At 46.3% G+C, this 13,336-nt stretch overlaps 1 protein-coding gene across 1 annotated transcript in view; it reads right to left on the bottom strand.

Annotated features, from left to right (window-relative positions):
- LOC145335741 (uncharacterized) overlaps window positions 1–13,336 on the bottom strand; it is a 39,404-nt gene that overhangs the window by 5,605 nt on the left and 20,463 nt on the right. The window contains exon 4 of the mRNA XM_080181460.1: window positions 4,058–4,217. Coding sequence (XP_080037586.1) covers window positions 4,058–4,217 — 160 coding nt within the window. The remainder of the gene's footprint in view (window positions 1–4,057; window positions 4,218–13,336) is intronic.

The following is a 13,336-nucleotide window of genomic DNA, read 5'->3' as shown; positions in this document are numbered from 1 at the left end:
GCAGGAACAGTGATAAAAGAGTAACAAGGGAGACAGTGAGGCCTCTTAAGGATCAACAAGATCTTCTATGTGCGGATCCACAAGGGGTGGGTGAGATCCTAAATGAATATTTCTCATCAGTATTTACTGTTGAAAAAAGCATGGATGTTGGGGAACTTGGGGAAATGAAGAGATCTCTTGAGTAGTGTACATACTTCAGAGAAAGAGGTGCTGGAAGTCTTAAAATGCATCAAGGTAGATAAATCTCTGGGACCTGATGAAGTGCATCCAGGATATTGTGGGAGGCTAGGGAGGAAATTGTGGGTCCCTAGCAGATATTTGAATCAACAATAATCACGGGCGAGGTGCCTGAAGATTGGAGAGTGGCAAATGTTGTGCCTTTGTTTAAGGAGTACTGCAAAGCCTGGGAACTACAGGCCAGTGAACCTCATGTCTTGTGGTGGATAAGTTGTTGGAAGGTACTTTGAGAGACAGAGTTTATTAACATTTAGAGACGCAAGTGTGATTAGGGACAGTCAGCATGGCTTTGTGAGTGGAAAATCATGTCTCACAAATTTGATCAAGTTTTTTGAAAGGTAGATGAGGGCAGTGCAGTTGATATTGTCTACATGGACTTTAGCAAGGCCTTTGACGAGGTACTGAATGGTAGGTTGAATCATAAGGTTAAATTTCAAGGGATCCAGGGTGAAGTATCTAAATGGATATAAAATTGGCTTCTTGACAGAAGCCAAAGGGTGGTTATAGAGGATTGTTTTTCAAACTGGAGGCCTGTGACCAGAAATGTGCCTCAGGGATCAGTGCTACTATTTGTCATTTATATTAATGATTTGGATAGGAATATAGGAGGCCTGGTTAGTAAGTTTGCAGATGATACCAAGATTGGTGGCATAGTGGACAGTTAAGAAAGTTGTATCCGATTGCAACAGGATCTTGATCAATTGGGCCAGTGGGCTGACAAATGGCAGATGGAGTTTAATTTAGATAAATGCGAGGTGATGCATTTTGGTGGATCGAACCAGGGCAGGACTTACTCAGTTAATGGTAGGGCACTGGGGAGAGCTACAGAACAAAAAGATCTAGGGGTACATGCTCATAGCTCCTTGAAAGTGGAGACAGCAGTGATGAAGGCATTCAGCAAGCTTGATTTCATTGGTCAGAACACTGAATACAGGAGTTGAGGCGTCTTGTTGAAGTTGTACAAGACATTGGTAAGGCCACGCTTGGAATATTGTGCGCAGTTCTGATCACCCTATTATAGAAAGGATATTATTAAACTAGAAAGAGTGCAGAAAAGATTTACTAGGATGCTATCGAGACTTGATGTTTGAGTTGAGAGAGGCTGGACAGACTGGGGTTTTTTTCCTCTGGAGCATAGGAGGCTGAGGGGTGATCTTATAGAGGTCTATAAAATAATGAGGGGCATAAACCAGCTAAATAGCCAGTACCTTTTTCCAAAGGTAGGGGAGTCTAAAACTAGAGGGCATAGGTTTAAGGTGAGAGGGGAGAGATACAAAAGTGTCCAGAGGGACAATTTTTCCACAGAGGGTAGTGAGTGTCTGGAACAAACTGCCAGAAGCAGTAGTAGAGGCAAGTATAATTTTGTCTTTTAAAAAGCATTTAGACAGTTACATGGGTAAGATGGGTATAGAAGGATATGGGCCAAATGCAGGCAATTGAGGCTGACTTAGGGGGTTTAAAAAAAGGGTGGCATGGACAGGTTAGGCCAAAGGGCCTGTTTCCATGCTGTAAACTTCTATGACTCTAACTATTCAACATAGGATAGTGAGACGTGGCACCCTGACAAAGCTGCTACCCTTCTCCTTCGAGGTAGTGGAGGCCATAAGCTTGGTACTTGCTGTCAGAGGTTTTAATGATTACAGTGAAGATGGTGCACATTGCATCCACAGTACACCTCTGCTGGAGGGGATGATTGGTTAGACTAAGGAGTGAGATGTCAATCAAACACATTGCTTTGTACTGAATGTCCGATTCTCAAGATTGCCAGCATGGCTCTATAACTCATGCCTTGGGAGGCTTGCAAGTTTGAGCCTCCCTCCACAGATCTCAGCACAATATCTTGGTGGACACTTCTATGTCATAATGGTGTTCTGGCTTGAGATTTGGAGGTGATGGTGAGGTGAGCTACTCACAATAGGACTGCAAGCAGCTCAACCCTCTATATGGAACTGGACTCAGTTGAGTTTCTTGTTTAATAGTGACCTGTAGGAGGATAATGGTGGGGGATTTGACGATGGTAATTTTGTTGGAAGTCAAGGAGAGAGAGTGTTAGATCTCTTGTTGGAAGCAGTCTTTAGTGGAGACTTCTGTGGTACGACTGTCGCAAACCACTCTTCTGTCCAAGCATGGAAGTCCTCCAGGCTTGTCTGCAAGTGATTACGGACTTGTTCGGTATCTGAGGAGTTATGAATGGAACTGACGCAAACATCCTCACACCTGATCTGATGACGGATGGATGGAGGATCATTGACAAAGCAGCCAAAGATGTTTGCTCCTGCTTCATAGCAGGGTCTCCATCAGCCCTCAGCCCACCCATCCCGTTCCTTCCCATAGGCCCTGTCAAGTGTTTCCTCCAAGTACAATGCAATGGGATTGATTTAGGTTTTGGTGAAATAGCACCTTTCACAACATCATGGAATCCTGCAGTGCAGAAGGAGGCCATTGGGCCCATCAATTCTGCACCGACCACAATCCCACACAGGCCCTATCCCCATAACTCCAGGCAGTGTCTTCCTGATGCTAAGGGGCAATTATTAGCATGGCCAATCCATCTAATCCACACATCTTAGGACTGTGGGAGGAAACCGGAGCAAATCTGTGCAGACAAAGGGAGAATGTCCGCCCAGTGACCCTATGATGGGAATTAAACCTGGGTCCCTGGCGCTGAAAGGTAGCAGTGCTAATCACTGAGCCACCAAGAAGTATCGAAGTACCTTGCAGCCAACGAAGTACAATTTAAAACTCAGTTACAGTAGTATTGCAGGAAGTATAGCAGCCAGGATGCATAAAGAGAGACAGGTGTGACAATAACCAGTTAATCTGACTTTCCGTGATGTCGGTTTAGAGTTGAATATCTGTCAGAATGCTGAGGCACTGCACCTCAATGCCAATTCCTTCCGGCACTGACCCTCCTGACAGTGCGACACTCCCCCGGGCACTGACCCTCCTGACAGTGCGACACTCCCCCGGGCACTGACCCTCCTGACAGTGCGACACTCCCCCGGGCACTGACCCTCCTGACAGTGCGACACTCCCCCGGGCACTGACCCTCCTGACAGTGCGACACTCCCCCGGGCACTGACCCTCCTGACAGTGCGACACTCCCCCGGGCACTGACCCTCCTGACAGTGCGACACTCCCCCGGGCACTGACCCTCCTGACAGTGCGACACTCCCCCGGGCACTGACCCTCCTGACAGTGCGACACTCCCCCGGGCACTGACCCTCCTGACAGTGCGACACTCCCCCGGGCACTGACCCTCCTGACAGTGCGACACTTCCCCGGGCACTGACCCTCCTGACAGTGCGACACTCCCCTGGGCACTGACCCTCCTGACAGTGCGACACTCCCCCGGGCACTGACCCTCCTGACAGTGCGACACTCCCCCGGGCACTGACCCTCCTGACAGTGCGACACTCCCCCGGGCACTGACCCTCTGACAATGCAATATTCCCTCAGTGCTGAATTGGGATTGTCCATCCAGATTGTGGTGTACGTACATTAAAAACGAAGCACAGTCCTGGCTTCCTGGGTGTGCATTAAAGCTTTGTCAACATTACCAGCAGAGTTGGATACCATCCTGGGAGGGTCAGTAAAAATCCCTGAGTTTGAGATAGATAATTTAACAATAATTACAGCCCAGCTTGTACACTACCCGATAAAATAAGGCAACTGCCTTTATTTGCAGCTACCAGGTGTTTCCCCCTCTCCTCACCCTCCACACACACACACACACACACATATATGTACCGTACCCGCGAATGAGCTCCTGGCCCCGGCTACCGCATCTACTCAAGCCCGAAGCTTCCCGGAGGCCTACCTCCCCTCCACCAGTGCTGACAGGACTGGAGAATGGACGAATTTTTACAGATCGGGACGGGGGGGGAGGTAGGATTTTTTTTGGGGTGTTTCGCACCGAGTTCCGACGGAGGGCTGGCTGCGACCCCGGTCTAAACAGTGCTTGGTCCCGGCGGCGGATTCTTCATCTCATTCAGGGAGAGGGATGTGGAAGTCGCCAGGCCCTGGTCGCTCGGCTCTTTCCGGCTCCCAGGGCGGCCTGGCTACTTCCGTTCGCTCCCTCCTCCCGGCACTCGGCTATTTCCGTCTCGCCTCCCACACCCGCTCGGCTACTTCTGTTCCCTCCCCCTCTGTATCTCTCTCTCTTTCTCTCTCCCCGCCCCGCCCTCCAAGTCATCCAGTCGACTATTTCCGCTTCCACTCGGAAAATCCGACTCTTGGCTCCCGTAACTCTTAAAGGGACAGGCATTGCCAGTCCATTCCCAGGGCATTGCCCACACAAGTATAATATATTATAATACTTGATTAAAGTATAAAATATAATTACCTTATAAAACTTAATTATCTTATATATAACATAAAGGTTACTTTGGTCATTTAAAGTTTATTTCTTTGTGTCACAAATAAGCTTACATTAATGCTGCAATGAAGTTACTGTGAAAATCTCCTAGTCGACACACTTCGGCGCCTGTTTGGGTACACTAAGGAAGAATGCACCTAACCAGCACGTCTTTTGGACTGTGGGTAGAAACTAGAGCATCCGGAGGACATCCACCCAAGCACAGGAAAAACATGCAGACTCCCCCAGACAGTGACCCAAGCCGGGAATTGAACCCAAGTCCCTAGCACTGTGAGGCAACAGTGCTAACCACTATGCCACCTTGCCATCTTTAATCAAAGCAGCAAGATCTGATCTGATACTCTGTGGATAATTCGGGGTACTCGACGCTCAATATATTGAGTCAGTTTCACAGAAAGTGCCAGGGACTCAGGTTCAATTCCCAGTTTGGATCACTGTGTGGAGTTTGCACGTTCTCCCCATGTCTGCATGCATTTCCTCCAGGTGCTCCTACAGTCCAAAGATGTGCTGGTTAGCTGAATTATCTATGCTAAATTGACCCTCAGTGTACCTGAACAGGTACCGAAGTGTGGACAGTAGAGATTTTCACAGTAATTTCAGTGCAGTGTTAATGTAAGCCTACTTGTGGTTAATAAATAAACTTTATGAAGAGTCATATAGGGCTCAAAACGTTAACTCTGTTTCTCTCCACCTACGCTGCTAGACCTGCTGAGATTTTCTAGTGCTTTCTGTTTTTATTTCAGATTTCCAGCATCCACAGTATTTTGCTTTCATCATTATATTGAACCAGCACATAACAGAAACCAATCAATAAATATTGAACAGAGAGCAGGGATTCATGGAGTTTTTTTCTGGAGGAATCTGCTAATAAAGCAGAGTATTCTGGGCTTTATGAGGCCATAAGATGTAGGCCATTTGGCCCATCGAGTCTGCTCCACCACTTTTTTTGAGATCTGATGTAATAATTCTCAATTCCACTTTCCCACCTTATCCCCATAAACCTCGATTCCTTACTGATTAAAAATCTGTATTTTTTTTATTCATTCGTGGGACATAGGCGTTGCTGGCTGGGCAGCATTTATTGCCTATCCCTAGTTGCCTGAGGGCCACATTGCCATGGCCCTGGAGACACGTGTAGGCCAGACCAGGTGAGGATGGTAGATTTGCTCTGCTGAAGGACATTAGTAAACCAGATGGGTTTTTCCCGACAATCGACAATGGTTTCATGGTCTGATTTTCTACGTTTCAAAAATCAGAGGAGATCGATTTAAGGAGGTGGGTAAAAGAAGCAATGGCGTGAAGTGGAGGGAGGTGGGGGGTGATTTTTTTGAAAACACAGCAAATGATTAGGATCTGGAATAACTGCCTGAGATTGTGGTGGTTAGGTCTCGTCGTGGAGTAGGATAATTATCTGAAGTGAACTGATCTGGGCACTCCAGGGGAGTGGAGGAGGAACAGGACTGGCTGAACTGCCACTTTGCAGAGAGCCAGAACTATGGTGATGGGTTCCTACTGTGCTGTGACCATCCCACGATTCAATGATTCAAATAACTGGATTGGTGAGTTGAATGGCTTATCTCCTAGTCTTATATTACCATTCAGTTTCTGGGAGATCATTGATTTAAATTTGTGGGTTTTGGACATTTCACTGACTCCCTCCTCACTACATGGACACTTACCTCAGTCACTCTGTTACCCTTTATTTCCATCTTGTAAACGTTACTACCTTTTGTTTGGTAGTGAGGGAGAGTGAAGGATACTCACAACCACATGCCCCACCTAATGCCTTCATGTGCTCTAATGCTGTGACATCATGAATGGGTGAAGTAGCTTGTAACAATCCCCACTCATGACACAAATCACACACAAATGTACAGCACAGAAACCAGGCCCTTCTTATCCTCGCCTCATTCAAACTATTGCTATAACCTTTTATCCCTTTCAGCCTCCTGGTGGCATGGTGCCACACTGGTGAGTACTGCTGCCTCATAGCACCAGGAACCCGGGTTTGATTCCCAGTTTGGGTCACTGTCTGGGGGAGTCTGCACGTTCTCCCATGTGTCTGTGTGGGTTTCCTCCGACTGCTCCAGTTTCCTCTCACAGTCCAAAAATGTGCTGATTAGGTGGACTGGCCATGCTAAATTGCCCCTTAATGTTAGGGACACTAGCTAGGGCAGACTCAATGGACTAAATGGCCTATGATTCTGCTAAATTGCCCCTTAATATCCCAAAATGTCTAGGTTAGATGGATTGGCTACGGGAAATGTGTATGGGATTACAGGGATAGAGTGGGAGAAAGGGCCTGGATAAGATATTCTGTCAGAGAGTTGGTGCAGACTCGATGGGCCTCCTCTGCACTGTAAGGATTCTATTCCATAATACTTATTGGAAATATGCAAGGGAGTTAGATATGTGGGTGACACATCGATGCAGCAGTTAAATCTGTAGCTGTGTAAAATAATTTCCTTGCATGTCTTACTGGGCTCCATCTTGAGCCCAATTCACTTCTGAAATGAAGCCATCAAATAAACTCCCAAAGGATTCTCTACTATTGCAAACTGACCTTCACTGGTCAATGCACTTTTACAGTCCCATGCACTGTAAGATTGATCTTATCTTGTAAATGGGGACCAATTAATTTGCTCACTATGTAAGCTTGATTCTGAAACAAAGAAATCCTGCGGTATAATAGCTACCTTCATCAGATCATTCTGCACTGTATATCACATAACCCATGAATGGGCCCAAGGGCGTCACTGACTGACCCTGAAAAATGCCCCATCTGCCTCAGATCATCCTGGAAGGGTAAGGTATCTCAAACGTTTGAGCAACAGGTGAAGCTAGCTGTTTCATGATATTACTATACAGTTGCAATATGACTGATATTTACCACTGACAGGATGATTCTATCAAGGCAAAAACACATTTTGCCTATCACACAAATGAGTAATGTGGTATATGAAGTTTAGTGGCACTGTGATGCCAGGTATGAAGGCCGTACATCCCAAATTTTGGCAGCTGATGGTATAAACCAGCATTTCCCAATGGGCAAGGTACAGACCATATCCAACCAACTCAGACTTGCAAAATATCGTGTCCAATATTGTACATGATTCTGCAATTCAACAGCATTTACTAAATAATCCCCATTGTGTTAAGAATTATGCTGACAACCAATTTAAGATTGTCAGTCAGGTTCACAATGTGGCATTTGTGTGTATTGGAAGCTACATGTATTAGTATAGAGGGTTCTGTTCTTTGCAGACAGAGAGAACAGTATACACATTGCACCTGTTTCAGCTAAACAAAATAAGTGGCAGTCATTCACTGACCCATTCCTCAAGGCAATCCCTTGACTAATCAGATTCAAGCTTTTTGAGTTTAAACTTCAAACAATGCTTGAAAGTTCACTGTCAGTCATCTGATGCATTCTCCATGGCAACACCTCTACCAATCAGAGCCCACTTGCCGACCAGTTAGTACTCTCACACGGTATGAACTGTTGTTTGACAGAAGGATTCAACATGTCTCTTTTTTCAGGTTCCCTGATACCAAACGATTATTTAGCTAATTTCCCCATAATTGTACCTGTTATATTCATATCAAACACTCTGAGTTGCAGCAAGTTTCATATTCTCACCATTCTCTGAGTGAAGAAGGTTCTCTGAAATATCATATTTGATCTATTAGTGACTTTTGATATTTACAGATTTGTAGAATCCCTACAGTGCAGAAGGAGGCCATTTGGCTCATTGAGCCTACACCAACAATAATCCCATCCAAGCCCTATCCTTGTAACTCCATGAATTTACACTGCTAATCTCCCTAAGACTGAGGGTTAATTTTGCTAATATGGAACTTGCTGCAACTCAGAGTGTTTGATATGAATATAACAGGTACAATTAAGGGGAAATGGGAGGGCAATGAAGACCCGACAAGAAACATGCCAGGTAGTGGGAGGGAGGGGGGAAGTTGGGAGGGCTCACTCCTATCAGCACAGACATGGACAGACAAACCTGCAACAGGTCGACTGGTGAGGACAAAGTCAAGTCAGTTATTCCCATGTGCTGGTCCCCTCGTCTATTGGTAAGAAGTACCTTCCAATCAATGAGGCCGAAATAGAAACTGGGGAATGCTGGGAAATCAGACATGGGTACAAGAGTTGGCAAGTCATGCTGCAGCTATATAAAACCTGGTTAGGCCGCATTTGGAATATTGCGTGCAGTTCTGGGTGCCTCACTACCAGAAGGACATGGATGCTTTGGAGAGAATGCAAAGAAGGGTCTGGATGTTGCCTGGTCTCGAGGGCATTGGCTATGAGGAGAGGCTGAATAAACCTCCTCTTTGATACCAAAACATTGAATGTATTCAAGAGGCGGCTGGATATAACATTTGGGGTGAATGGGATCGAAGGTTATGGGGAGAAAGCAGGATTAGGCTATGGAGTTGGACGATCAGCCATAACCATAATGAATGGCGGAGCAGGCTCGACGCACCAAATGGCCTTCTCCTGCTCCTATTTTCTATGTTTATAAACTAAGATTGCTTTCACTGGAAAGACAGGGGCTGAGGATAGACCTGATCAAGGTCTGCAAAATTATCAGACAGGGTGGATCGTCAGAAGCCTTTTCCCAGGGTGGGAGTGTTTATTACAAGTGGGGAGGGGGGTGGGGGGCACTTCAAGGTGAGAGGGGAAAATTTAAGGGAGATGTGTGTGGGGGCAGGGTGGTATTTCATGCAGTGAGTGGTGGGTGCCTGGAATGCCAGAGGAGGTGGTGGAAGCGCGGAGGGTGTGGAGAGTCTGCAGAAGGATCTAGATAGGCTGGGCGAATGGGCCAGGAAATGGCAAATGGAATTTAATGTTGGCAAGTGTGAGGTGGTCCACTTTGGTAGGAAGAATGGTAGGAAGGACTATTACTTACGTGGCGAAAAACTGCAGCAGGCGACGGTGCAGAGGGACCTCGGGGTCCTTGTGCATGAATCGCAAAAACCCAGCTTGCAGGTGCAGCAGGTGGTCAGGAAGGCGAATGGGATGCTGGCCTTCATAGCGAGGGGGATTGAATATAAAAGTAGGGAGGTCTTGCTGCAGCTGTATAGGGCATTGGTGAGGCCGCAGCTGGAGTACTGTGTGCAGTTTTGGGCGCCGCACCTGCGCAAGGATATTTTGGCCCTGGAGGGAGTGCAGAGGAGGTTTACTAGGCTGATACCGGAGTTGAGGGGATTGAGCTATGAGGAGAGGCTGAATAAACTAGGCTTGTACTCGTTAGAGTTTAGAAGAATGAGGGGAGATCTCATTGAGACGTATAAGATGATGAATGGGATGGATAGGATAGAGGTGGAGAGACTCTTCCCGCTCAAAAAAGACAGTAGGACTAGGGGGCACAGCCTCAAGATAAAGGGGAGGCGGTTTAGAACGGAGTTGAGGAGGAACTTCTTCACTCAAAGGGTGGTGAATCTCTGGAATTCTCTGCCCGTTGAAGTGGTGGAGGCTGCCTCGCTAAATATTTTTAAGAAGCGGGTTGATGGGTTTTTGATAAGAGAAGGGATTAAGGGTTATGGGGAGAGGGCGGGAAAGTGGAACTGAGCCACGACAGATCAGCCATGATCTTATTGAATGGCGGGGCAGGCTCGAAGGGCTAGATGGCCTACTCCTGCTCCTATTTCTTATGTTCTTATGTTCTTATGTTCTTATGAAATTAGCTAAATAATCGTTTGGTATCAGGGAACCTGAAAGAAGAGACATGTTGAATCTGTCGAACAACAATTCATACCGTGTGAGAGTACTAACTAGTCGGCAAGTGGGCTCTGATTGGTAGAGGTGTTGCCATGGAGAATGCATCAGATGACTGACAGTGAACTTTCAAGCATTGTTTGAAGTTTAAACTCAAAAAGCTTGAATCTGATTAGTCAAGGGATTGCCTTGAGGAATGGGTCAGTGAATGACTGCCACTTATTTTGTTTAGCTGAAACAGGTGCTATGTGTATACCTGTTCTTTCTGTCTGCAAAGAACAGAACCCTCTATACTAATACATGTAGCTTCCAATACACGCAAATGCCACATTGTGAACCTGACTGACGATCTTAAATTGGTTGTCAGCATAATTCTTAACACAATAGGGATTATTTAGTAAATGCTGTTGAATTGCAGAATCATGTACAATATTGGACACGATATTTTGCAAGTCTGAGCTGGTTGGATATGGTCTGTACCTTGCCCATTGCGAAAAGCATTGGGAAATGCTGGTTTATACCATCAGCCGCTAATCTTTGGAATGTACGGCCTTCACACCTGACATCACAGTGCCACTAAAATTCATGTACCACATTACTCATTTGCGTGATAGGCAAAATGTGTTTTTGCCTTGATAGAATTATCCTGTCAGTGGTAAATATCACTCATATTGCAACTGTACAGTAATATCATGAAACAGCTAGCTTCACCTGTTGCTCAAACGTTTGACATGGAGTTGGGGGTAGGGTGTTAGTGTGGATAGAGGATTGGTTGTCAAATAGGAGGCAGAGAGTGGGGGTCAACGGGTGCTATTCGGATTGGCGGATGGTGACTAGTGGAGTGCCCCAGGGGTCGGTGCTGGGGCCTCAGCTTTTTACCATTTATATAGATGATCTGGAGGAGGGAACCGAGTGTAGAGTGTCGAAATTTGCTGATGACACCAAGATTGGGGGAACGGCAAATTGTGCGGAGGGTGTGGAGAGTCTGCAGAAGGATCTAGATAGGCTGGGCGAATGGGCCAGGAAATGGCAAATGGAATTTAATGTTGGCAAGTGTGAGGTGGTTGATTGAATATAAAAGTAGGGAGGTCTTGCTGCAGCTGTATAGGGCATTGGTGAGGCCGCAACTGGAGTACTGTGTGCATTTTTGGGCGCCGCACCTGCGCAAAGATATTTTGGCCTTGGAGGGAGTGCAGAGGAGGTTTACTAGGCTGATACCGGAGTTGAGGGGGTTGAGCTATGAGGAGAGGCTGAATAAACTGGGCTTGTACTCGTTAGAGTTTAGAAGAATGAGAGGAGATCTCATTGAGACGTATAAGATGATGAATGGGATGGATAGGATAGAGGTGGAAAGACTCTTCCCGCTCAAAAAAGACAATAGGACTAGGGGGCACAGCCTCAAGATAAAAGGGGGGCGGTTTAGAACGGAGTTGAGGAGGAACTTCTTCACTCAAAGGGTGGTGAATCTCTGGAATTCTCTGCCCGTTGAAGTGGTGGAGGCTGCCTCGCTAAATATTTTTAAGACGCGGGTTGATGGGTTTTTGATAGGAGAGGGGATTAAGGGTTATGGGGAGAGGGCGGGAAAGTGGAACTGAGCAGCGACAGATCAGCCATGATCTTATTGAATGGCGGGGCAGGCTCGAAGGGCTGGATGGCCTACTCCTGCTCCTATTTCTTATGTTCTTATGAGATACCTTACCCTTCCAGGATGATCTGAGGCAGATGAGGCATTTTTCAGGGTCAGACAGTGGCACCCTTAGGCCCATTCATGGGTTATGCAATATACAGTGCAAAATGATCTGATGAAGGTAGCTATTATACCGCAGGATTTCTTTGATGTTTCAGCATCAAGCTTACATAGTGAGCAAATTAATTGGTTCCCGTTTACAAGATAAGATCAAGGCACCCAGCAAAGTCTGCATGAGAAACTTCCCTCACACATCTCCCTTAAACTTCTCCCCTCTCACCTTGAACCTGTGCCCCCTTTTAATTGACACTGCCACCCTGGGAAAAAAAACCTCTGACTATCCACCCTGTCTATGCCTTTCATAATTTTGTAGACCTCTGTCAGTTCTCCCCTCAGCCTCCATCTTTCCAATGAAAACAATCCTAGTTTATTCAACCTCTTGTCATAGCCAACAAGACCAGGCAACATCCTGGTTAACCTTCTTTGCACTCTCTCCAAAGCTTCCATGTCCTTCTGGTAGTGTGGTGACCAGAACTGTGTGCAATAATCCAAATGTGAAATATCTTGATTTCAAAATTCTCATCCTTGTTGTCAAATTCCCCTGAGACCTTGCTCTCCCCTCCCTATCTCCATAATCTCTTCCTGCAGCAGGAGCCTTGATCTCTGTGCTCCACCAGTTCCGGCAGTGTTCTGTCACTCCATCATTGGTGGCTATGTCTTCAGGTGACCTAGGCCTCAATCTCTGGAATTCGCTCTCTAAACTTCTCTCTGTCTCTAATTCACTTTAGATGTCTGTTAAGAGCTACCTTTGGTGCCACCAGACTTAATATCTCTGTATGAAGCTCAGTGTCACACCCTATTGAGTAATGCTCCTGTGAAAGGCACTGAGGCATTTCAATATTTAGAACCATAGAATCCCTACAGTGCAGAAGGAGACCATTCAACCCATTGAGTTTCACTGTCTAACACAGCATCCCACCCTTGCCCTATCCTCATAACTTCACATGTTTGCCCTGCTTACACCCCCCACCAATGCATCTTGGGACATTAAAGGGCAATTTAGCATGGCCAATTCACCTAACCTGCACATCTCTGTATACTAATGGTCAATTTAGCCAATTCAGCTAACCTGTGCATCTTTGGACACTAAGGGGCAACTTAGCATGGTCAATCCCCTTAACCTGCACACGTTTGGAGTGTAAGAGGAAATCGGAGCACCCAGAGGAAACCCATGCAGACATGGGGCGAACACGCAAACTCCACACAGTCAGTCAAGGTTGGAAGTGGACCTGGGTCCCTAGTG

The sequence above is a fragment of the Carcharhinus amblyrhynchos genome, unplaced genomic scaffold, assembly GCF_965287045.1.
Source record: "Carcharhinus amblyrhynchos unplaced genomic scaffold, sCarAmb.v2.hapA scaffold_40, whole genome shotgun sequence".
In the NCBI taxonomy this organism is placed as follows: domain Eukaryota; kingdom Metazoa; phylum Chordata; class Chondrichthyes; order Carcharhiniformes; family Carcharhinidae; genus Carcharhinus; species Carcharhinus amblyrhynchos.
Note: the sequence above shows the minus strand (reverse complement) of the source record. Positions and strands in the feature narration are given on the sequence as shown.